Below are 10,479 nucleotides of genomic sequence, written 5' to 3' on the forward strand. Positions count from 1 at the left end.
ATGCTGAGGGACACAGTTAATGGATCAGGATAGGAATATACTAGTTCAGAGTCTTGCTTCTAAAGGATGTGGTTTACAAAGAGGGTTTGGCATTTAAAGGATCTTTAATGAACACTTTTAGTATTCAGACTGTCCACTGCACGTGAATCTATAGATAAACATGAATACATTTTTTACTGATCTCTCTCGGCTTTGATTGTTGTCCGCCAACGATGGAGCTGCCATGCTAAAGACAACATAAGACCAAAGGGCAAAGAATGAGAGGATAGGACAAGGTGGTGACCCCCATCAGGAGCAGCTAAAGTTAAGGGAATTCATTATATTTGGAGTAAAGATAGACTTTGATAAAATTATCCGATGGTTAGATTTGAGTGAAAATGTCCCCAAAGAGTAATTTGAAGTAAATCTCACATTTTATTAACTGTCTTGATTCAGTAACTCAAAACTCTTAGCATTAAATTGTTTTTGTGGCCTTTTCCTTGTGAGTGACATGGCGAGAGGTGAGACGGACAGACGGCTGCTCTGGACATCAGCTGCTGCTGTGTTACGGGATGTTTGGCTGGGCAAAATAAATACTACCAAGACAAATTGAACAGAGTCAGTGTTCAAAAGACTACACAACTTTCCTCAAGACATTCAGTGAAATGGGATCAAACACAAAGACACGAACACAACACAATGACCGTGGTGAGAGTAACTGTGGACTCAGTCTCCTCCCGAGTCACTCACACTCACTCACTGTTCATCAGAATTGTGGCGTGAAAGCACAGCCTCGACACCAAAGTCTGTCCAGTGTGTTTTCTGAGCACACACTGCCATGCACGAGTGCATGCGCAAGTCTGTCTTATGAATCCAGGGGGGGGAGTCGTCAGATGGTGGAGGGGGCGTGGGGGTCCCGTAGTGGAGGGAGGAAAAGGAGAGCTTTAGTTGTTCTGAAGGCAGTCGAGATCCACTGAGCAGCAAACGTTTCCATTCTGAACAACAAGGAGAAAAACATGAAATACAAAGTAAGTTCCAACATTATAAAGGTTAAGAGCTCGAATCATGAATCATTGTTTCGGAGGTTATTACGATGCTTGATTTGCTTATGGAAAAAAAAAAAGTAACATCTTTGAAAAGAAAATGTATTGGGAAACCAAACATCTGACTGACTGAATACCAACAAACTGTCACATCTGTCAGCGATGCTGTTAGCTTGTCAATGGTGGAAACCAAAGAAAAAAAAAAGGTGTTTTAAAAGTTATTTTAAAACTTTTAAAAGACTTTTAAAAGACTTGAGAAGTAGGAGCATTGCTCCCAATGCTCCTACTTCTAACCCTTCATATTGATGCAAACGGCTTCTGCCAGCTTACTATATTCTTTGGGCACATAATGTTGCTGACCAACTGCAGCAACCCCTGATCGTAGACTGTTGCCACAAGCTTGGAGAGTTGGTCCTAGGCATGATGACTGGACTCATCATATCACATAACCTCCTTCCGTTGCTTTTCTTCAAGCCACATAGCTGTTTAGTGTCAACCTCTACAGTTTCCTTCACATTCAGCAATTGGAAATACTTTTATGGTTTCTGGATATGGAAAGCCGATTTTAGCCGGGTGTGTCCTCAAACTCCCCTTTTTCCCAGGAAGTACGATATTAGTACGATATTAGTGAAAAACTAGACATTTGTAACATACTGTAGGTGCATTTCCATGTCACCTAGAATTGCGCAAAAACTAAATATCGCCATAAAAGAAATGCTAATGAAAACACCTCCATTTTGAAAAAATGTCTCAAATATTGCTAAAACGTTTTTTACGTTCATGATTTGGTTTTTCCAGACGTTTTGACATAGAAATATGTCGCAAAAGTGTAATGGAAACACTTTTTTTTTTTTTTTTTTTTGCATTTACGTGTCCCTGGATGTGATGTCGGGGTGGTCATGACCAGTTCATTTCCTATAAAGATGGCGCGGTGGGGAACATATAATAGCAAATTTCAGAGTTTTAGAAAAGAAAATGAGGGAGAAAAGCTTCAAAAGTCCATTTCAAATTCTCCGCAGCAAGTAGAAATTCCCAAAATAATGCTTTGTCGCTACTTTGCATCAACTGCAATTTTCGTAAAATCTCACAAGAATAACGATATTTAAAGAGACTTGAGGCTAATGCGCTGAACACTGTACAGTGGAAACAAATGGCAATAGTTGTTTATCAAAATGTACAAATATCGCTTTTATTTTGTGAAAAAAATGTCATGGAAATGCAGCTACTGACTTCTCTATGGAAGCATAGATGCACATGCACATACAGTGTATGTGAGGAGAAATACCAGGAAGCCTCTGATCTGCTGGTTCTTCATATCACTTTGATGTGCAAGAGCTCTGAAACCTTCAGACAGGTTTTTGTAGAGTTTTAGAGGGAAGGAGCCTTTAGGCAGAAATGTCTTCACCACATCGGACAGATAAGATGGGATTCAGTGATTTAAAAACCAGTATGGATAATAATGTCACATCAGTTCTGGGACAGACAGATCCCAGATCCTAATGGTACCAGCTAATAGCTGTTCTGAACAAGCTGTAACTGACCAAAGACCGAATGTGCTGAAAATATAGCCATACACTCACTTTTCTGTCTGATGGAGAAAAACTGTGTGAATGTGGCTAAAAGAAAATGTCCTGCCTGCAAACTGGAGCTTCATTCATGTGGTTCCAAACTGAAGAGGACAAGCACAAATCTTTTTGATCTGAGGTCATTTGCAGCTTTCCCACACTGCAGTAAGCCCTGAAACCATCTGCAAAGTGTTGTTGCATACTTTTACTTGTAGAAGTGAAGTTGGTCTGCAGTCGGAGATGACAGTATAATCTATGCTATCTGTGTTTTTCAAGCAGTTGCTTAATTAAAGTTTTTTTTTAAAAAAAAAAAAAATAAAAAAAAAAGGCTGAAAGTTGCTTGTGACCAACAAGTGATTAATTATTGTTAAACTTTCTCTGGAAAAAAAAAATGGCTGAACTGTTTTTAAATGGATTGGTGAGATAAAGACCATTAAAATCAAAGAATAACTCTGGGTAGCTTCTCCGTGTCACATTTCCTGCTGTACTTACAGTTTGTTTAGGCTGCATGGATTGTGCTTACGATGCACTTCCACTGTTGCAGTAAAGGGAATTAAAGAGTTTCACAAAACAGTGTATCTGATAAAAAGTTGCCTCTCTGGAACTTTATGAAATGTATTATTTTTACTTTAAGCCTTGGAAGAAGAAAGTGTAAACAGCTCAATGCAGCTATTTAACTCCCAGCAGAAAGGATCCCCAGTAAGCCTCTTTGTTCCAGAGAGCTACTTCCTACACACAAAAATGCTTGTTGTAGCTTCTAGTTTGTACAGTTTGGCTAACAGTTATTGTATCAAAGCAAAATATGAACATGTTTGCTGTTGTATTACAAATAATGGGGCTGCTTTTACCCACAATGCACTTTGTGTTAAAGTCCTCTGGCTGTATATGGTCACTTGAAGCAAACCAATAACTTGTAGGAGGATTAAAGTTGGCTTTGTTGCTCCACATCAGAGATCGGCTGCAAGTTCACACCCTCCCAAGTGAACCAGACTTTTTGAGGAAACAAGGCCATCCACAGAAGTCCAAACACTTCCATACGCTAGGTTTTAAAGGGGTCCTATTTGGAGTTTTCTAAAGCGTTGAATCCTCATCAGACATGTGAACAGGAATGTTTTTTATCACCTAAACGCATGTTTGAGTTCCAGCACTCTCTCCGTTGGGTTTCCATGGCGACAAAAAACGCGTCGTTTTAGAGTTTTTTCTATTTCAAAACGCGGAAGACTCGATCCACTCGTTTTTCCCACAGGCTGATCTGACAGCCTACGGAGAGGGTCGGTCTGAAGTAAATAAATGATTTGTGACAATAACTCGATCAATCCCAGCCCTTCTGGTCTCAGAAATAAAAATAAATTAGCCTGAAATGCGCATAATAGTTCCACTTTAAAGTTTTTGAAAAACATTCACTCATGTGGATGACATAATGAATTTAACTGGATTTTCTGTAACATTAGCAGCAGAAATTCAGAAAAAAATGAGCTACTGTTGTGCTTGTTTCTGCAGTGACCTACCTTACACTTGCAGGTGGTGCAGGGTGATTTGGGCATATGCCACGCATCCCCGCTGAGGCGGGTGACGCCTGCGGGGTCCTTGCACGTCTGCCGGATGTCATACGACAGGTTGTCAGCCAGGCAGGGGTCTGTGACGCAACGCGGGCAACACTCGCCCTCTGCCTCTGCTGTGTACTCGCACATCAGGATGGGACAAACCAGAGGCCAGCAGTCCACTTCCCCCTCCTGCAGAAGCACAGACCGATGCGGAAAAACATAAATGTATTGTTTAATATAGTTGTGCAGAGGTAGTTTCAGCTCACACGCTGTTGTGTTTCCACTGCTTGAATTAAGAGCTGGTAATTATCTCAGCCTTCACACACAGCTGAGCAGCAGATAAGCGACAGGTACTGCAGAAAAAGAACAGCTCTGAGCTTCGTGTTGATGAGGAGCTACAGTGTTTTTTATGTCGTCTGGAACAAAGCTGTTTTTACTCTCAGGATTTAATAACTGTGATTGTGAACAAACCATGCAGCGGCACTGCTGACAGCCGTACAGCCAAGACGCTCCGCTGCGATACAGCGTGCGTCCGCTCTGGTCCAGACACTGACTGCTAGGCCTACTGGCACAACCAGGGCAGCAGAACAGATCCTCATCTGGGTCTCCGCAGTCACAGGGTCTCCTCCTGCAGTACGTCTGCCCATCCTGTACAACACAGATCACACACACCGTGGTCACTGTTACACTGGACCGGTAACACTGTCCAAATTTTCTTCATCTAAATTCAACCAGATCCCAAAAACTTCATCTTGTTACCTTTTTCTCCAAAGCAGAGGTGGGAGATGATCTGACTCGGATGGCTTTTTAATGTAACCTTGGCTAAAGTTTGCAGTGTAACATCTCTCATTAACACAAACGGTCATTCTCTCAGGCTGCGCAGCATGCATTAGAATTTGTTTAATGTGTAGCAGTAAATTTCAGTTTTGAATGACAGAAAATGTGTTTTAAAATGGATTTGCCAGTTGGTAAGCCGTAATATCGCTCTGCCTGTACCTGGGAAAAAGTTAATGGTCCGTTTTACGGAACATGGCCAGCGCTGTCTGGCCGCGGGACGCTTTTGTTATAGAGATGTAAAAGTGTTACATAAAATGGCTGTTAGAAAATGTATGAGGGGCATTAAAATAACTCTGCATGCCATTAAAAGGGCAATACAAAGCCAATGTTTTATTGATTCATATTGTCCTGCGACAGTAATGGCTCGGGTCCATGTTCCGGTACAAACGGCCTTTGTCTTTACTGTTATGACCCGACTTGCAGGGGAGAAAAACTGCCAGGGTAACGTGCTGGCAGGATACGTTTATGACAGAGACTGTTTATTTGAATGCCAGCAGCAAGATCCCACCTGCAAATGTCACAGTGTCATGTTCACCAAAGCAGCAGTGCTGCTGTTTCATATTAAATTTGATGCCTGTAACAATGTTTTTTTTTTTAAACAACAGCTTTGACTGTTTTCGCAGCATGAACAAAAAATACCTCCTGGGTATGTTCTCATAAAGTCGTTGCTTTTGAAGGAACCTTTTGGTCTTTGTGAAAAAAGTTTTTTACAGTGTTAAAATCTGGTTATTCGTTTGTCTGAATCATGATTTCAGCGCTCAAAAGTCTCACATTTAAATTCTACATTTTCATCTTTAACAGAAAGGCAAACTGACCATGCAGCAGGTTTAGCTTCAGGAGTTTCAGACAGAGGTTGAATGAAAACCAGCAGAGCTGTGGATGCTGAAGTTCTCCTCAACTCTGAGCTGAGCGTCTCACTATCTGCTCATTTTTACCAAGACCTCTCAAGTCTATATTTACTGCTGAAAATGATGAATATTTAAAACTGTATTCCAGCCTTTAAACTAGCAGCCAAGCTTATTTTTATGGGTATATCACATCATATGGTTCAGAATATACAGATTTATTTTCTCGTGTCTAATTTAACAACATGCTGCAGTAAATTTACTGAGTAAATGACCACAGAAATGTGTATAAATCTCGTACGGTTAGCTTGTACAAGTACAGTATGGATGGACTTGAATGTCTCTAGTGAGGTAAGCTGAGGTGAAGTTTGGACAAGCAGAAGTTTGACTGCAGTATTTAGCAGGGACCAATCAAAGTGTTCTGGTTGTAAATTCCCAATTTTATGGACGGATGAGGCTCACGGGAATCTCAGCTGTCATTTCAGACCAAATAAACCTGTCTGTGCTTGATAATCTCACTGAGCCTTCGCTTCCCAAAGACAAATGCGATCAATATCCCACTTTCCTGCAGCCACAGTACGCCACCTCATTCTGACTCCAGAGCTCCGAAAAGAGTCATTAAGCTGTCACAAATATTTGTCAGAATGCAGTGAGATGTAAAATGGAGGGAGTGCGGAGCTGCTTTTCTGTCTCGAGTCAGAATGATCAGGAATATTAAATATTTTTGAGTTTGTTTCACAACCTTCCACAGAGAAATGACTTAAATTGATGTCTAGCTGCCGGTTGTAATGTGGGTGGGTGTGCAACATGTCTGGGTTTGAGCTGAAGGTGATGGGACTGCCATGAATGCCTTTACAATCACCGTCTGATTTCTTTTCTCACAACTTCACGAACAAACGATGTTTAGTTTTTTTTTTCTTCCCGTAGCTAATACTAGGACGGTGACAATACGCTTTCGTCCCGATTCGATTCAGACTTTTTGGGTGCTGATTTGATTTAAATTGCAATTTTTCATGATTCCTAGATATTGCTGATTTTTGTAAACATAAAAACAAGCAAAAACAGTTTTGTTTTATTTTTAAAATTGTGAAGCTAAAAATCCCAATATCTGATTTTTCCCACCCCTAGCAAATATGGTGCGACATCTAATGTTTGCTCATTTTCATACAATATATACCTTGTAATCTTAACAAATGAAAAAAACATCTGAATGGTGGATATGTCAGGGGACGAAGGTTCTACAAGCATTTCTACATAAACAGGTGGATCAAAAAAGGCTCAAGGTTTTAATGCTTAAAGACTGTTTTGTTACAGAATTGCTGTTTTAGATGTTAGTCTTTCCATTCTGGTGAGTTTAGCGCGATAATTACCTGTAAAAGGAGCTTTTAGACTACAAGCAAAAGTTGAGCTTCCTCTAAATACTACTTCATTCATTCCTTTCTTTTCTCTGTTTTCCACAAGTTTTAATGTTGCTGAAGGCTAAAATCTAGTGGATCACTTCCCACTTTCACACAAATCCCAGCTACAAGCTCTTACTCGAGAGAACAAGATGACTAATTCATGACAACTGCTTCTGCTCTCCTCACACGATGAACACCTCAGCGCTCTAATTAAAAATAATGAACATTAGTTGCCAGAAGTGTTTGTAATGAAAACAATAGAAGCAGAATCAACCCCGGAAGGTCAGAACTCAGAGAAAAAGCTGGGAAAAAGGCATCATTCTCTCAGGAAGAGGATTATCTTATTTTGAATTAAATAAGGAAAGTAATGAGGGGAAAAAAAGAACGATTCACTTCATATCTTCTGTCAATACATCTCCCTTTGCTTCGTTCCCATTTTCAGACTCTTCATTGTTTATTTATCCGACTCATCCCGTCTCTCCACCAGCTCCAAGTCTTTGTGTTTTCTTGTTCCCGTGGTTATTGTTCAGGATGTTTTGATGTATTTTCATGATGACTATAAAAGCAGTCATTAAACTAGCTGGATGTCCTAGTTTCCTGGAATATTACAAATCCAACATAGTTCTGACTTCAATAAGTTGTCTCTCATTCTGGACTTTCTGTCTTCAAATGATTGACAAGCTGATGTGACCCGATTTATCTGTGACCACAGCAAAAGCTTCAAATGAAACGGAAAGATGACAAGAAAAAGGATTTTTCTTCATCAACGACTTATTTACAAGTTAAAGAAACAAAAACCTGTGTTGATGTCTGACTTGTGTCTTATTACTTTGTGTGTGTGTGTGTGTTCTCATCTACGCTACCTTGCAGGAGCATATAGCACAGCGGTCAAAGCTGGGTTTCCAATCTTCTCCATTGCGTCTGATCCCGTCTTCCTGTGGGCAGTCGCCGCTGCAGCCCGGTCCAGATGTGCACACGCAGTCGAAGCCTCCCGGCAGGTTCACACACACACTGTCATTCCAACAGGTGTGTGTCTGCAAGCTGCACTCGTCAATGTCTGGAAGAGAAACAATAAGACTTGGTAAATATGTACTTGTGTGTTTAGGTCCAGAATGAATGTTAGTGTAAAAAAAACAAAACAAAACCAAAAACTCTTGCAAAGGGAAGCTATAAATAAAGACGCCTCAGCCAATCCTGTGCAGAAGTGTTTTTCTTATCCATAGTGTGGAAAGTAATGTTCTGACACCTCAGGATCTTTGCAACATTCTGGTTCATACATCAGCCTGGTAATAACTTAATAATAGACTGACATTCACCTTTAATAGTGTCTTTATGATTTCACATTAATGTAGAGGCTGACGATTCCTACATGTGATATATGTAATCCTAACTGACCAATAATGAATACTTCAGCTTCCACATCATTGAGTAAAAATGTCCTGTCCATGTTCTAACCAGTCAGAACGGAGCCCTGTTCTCGTGCAGCTTTCAGCTCTTTGAACCATTTCACACAGACTGATAGTGTTGAGTGTTCCTTCTCTGCATGGCGTAACACACATGCTGCTTCACAGTCAAGTTTTAAAAAAAGAAACCTCCCAGCAACGTGCAGGCAGTTCACTCTGCTGCTTTCTGACAGAAGTATCTGCAATCACACCGGCAGACTACAAAAGAGCCTCTCTCCTCAGGCTCAGACTTTTCTATGCTTCTTTTAATCTCAACATCTATAACACTTTATACTTTTTTTTTTTTACATAATTAAAAATTAACCTTCCATATGTGGATGTACTGTATATATCAGTGTTCAACTACTAATCTCAACATTGTGCTCTCATACATATTTCAAGGAAAACCAGATTCTGCTTTATAATGAATAAATTAAATTAGGTCTTACTTTGCACCTCCTTGTAAATATAGATTATACTTTGCATAAATTGTGGATTTATAGCCTCAGTTACATCCGTTGTAGCCTGTCTATATTCTCCAGGTGGATTCAGCTGAATCATCAAAGGTCCTGCTCAGTCAGCTTCAGCTGACTTCCACATACCAACCCATACAAAGCATGGATGGCATTTTCATCTGCTTTTCATAGACACCTGGGTACCAAAAGTCTGCCCTTACCTTTTACCAAGTCATGGCATTTAACTCTCTTCAGCTTTGCTAAATGTGAGCTGTTCTTGGAGAAAAAAGACCAAAGTCCTTGCCACAGCAACTCTCCCCTGCCAGCAGCAGCTGCCTACAGACATCGATAACACCAAATGACAGCACGCTGCTGGTGTCGCACGAACAAAGGCCAAAATGGACAAACTGAAGTGGCACTAAAAAAAAAAAAAGTGAGGTTTGTGGTTTTCTTTTTGTTGAGCTTCACATGTTAGGAAATCAGTTTTCTCTCTGCATCATATGAGTTTTAATCTGTTGAAATGGCCTGATTTTCACACCTTTTGGATTCCATACCGCTCCGTCTTCTTTAACATTTCTATCTGCTAATCCAGAATTTAATCCTCCGTGTAGTTACCGTTATAGCACACGTCAGGCTGCCAGCTACATGAACGGACTTGTCTCAGCTCTCGGCTGTCTAAGCTGTACTTTATTACTGTCAGGAAGGCTTATGCTTAATGCCACTATAGAGTGAAAATGCTTAAAGGAGACATGATGGGAAAAAAAATCACCTGGAATGCTTGAGTGTATATATATTTCAAATTAAAACCTCTGAGAAAACATTACTGTCACATTGTTTGATGGTCTAAATATCATATAGTGGGCTGTTCTGATTTGTAGCGTTCGGTCCTTTCAAACAAGCAACTCAGTTTTGAGTTATCCAACATCTCCTTTTCATTATCCAGCATCATCTTCCCTCATTTCCACACTAATAACACTCCATGCAGCTTGCTGAACCTCAGAAACAGAAGCTGAAACTCTTATCAGCAGTTTCATAGTAACAAAGTGCACTAATGATACTCTAGCAATGCTTTGTCTAACGTTTACATCCCCACTGAAGAAATCTTAACTTCTTGTTGCCATTTTTCCTCTTGTCAGACGTTGGAAACTGCAGCTTTCTGTTTGTTATTGAATCCAGCACTGACTTAGGGTTGCACAGTTAATCTAAAAAACATTTCATATGTATGCAATTTTATTTCTAGTTAATGGTGTTTCACTTGACAAGAATCCTAAAATGTAAACCATCTCTTTTTCACATATACACATATATATATATATATATACATATATACACATATATATACATATATACACACATATATACATATATA

The 10,479-nt window shown here is 40.0% G+C and overlaps 1 protein-coding gene across 1 annotated transcript in view; it reads right to left on the bottom strand.

Annotated features, from left to right (window-relative positions):
- Positions 1 to 923: 923 nt before the first annotated feature.
- The window catches only part of LOC306756389 (protein kinase C-binding protein NELL1-like), a gene marked incomplete at its 3' end in the record, with an annotated part of 316,128 nt that continues 306,572 nt past the window's right edge, over positions 924 to 10,479 (bottom strand). Inside the window, exons 17-20 of the mRNA XM_079241118.1 lie at positions 8,077 to 8,270; positions 4,603 to 4,779; positions 4,096 to 4,320; positions 924 to 974 (exon numbers count right to left, since the gene is read on the bottom strand). Coding sequence (XP_079097244.1) covers positions 924 to 974; positions 4,096 to 4,320; positions 4,603 to 4,779; positions 8,077 to 8,270 — 647 coding nt within the window. The remainder of the gene's footprint in view (positions 975 to 4,095; positions 4,321 to 4,602; positions 4,780 to 8,076; positions 8,271 to 10,479) is intronic.

This window comes from Telmatherina bonti, assembly GCF_933228915.1.
Source record: "Telmatherina bonti genome assembly, chromosome: 1".
Taxonomy (NCBI): Eukaryota; Metazoa; Chordata; class Actinopteri; order Atheriniformes; family Telmatherinidae; genus Telmatherina; species Telmatherina bonti.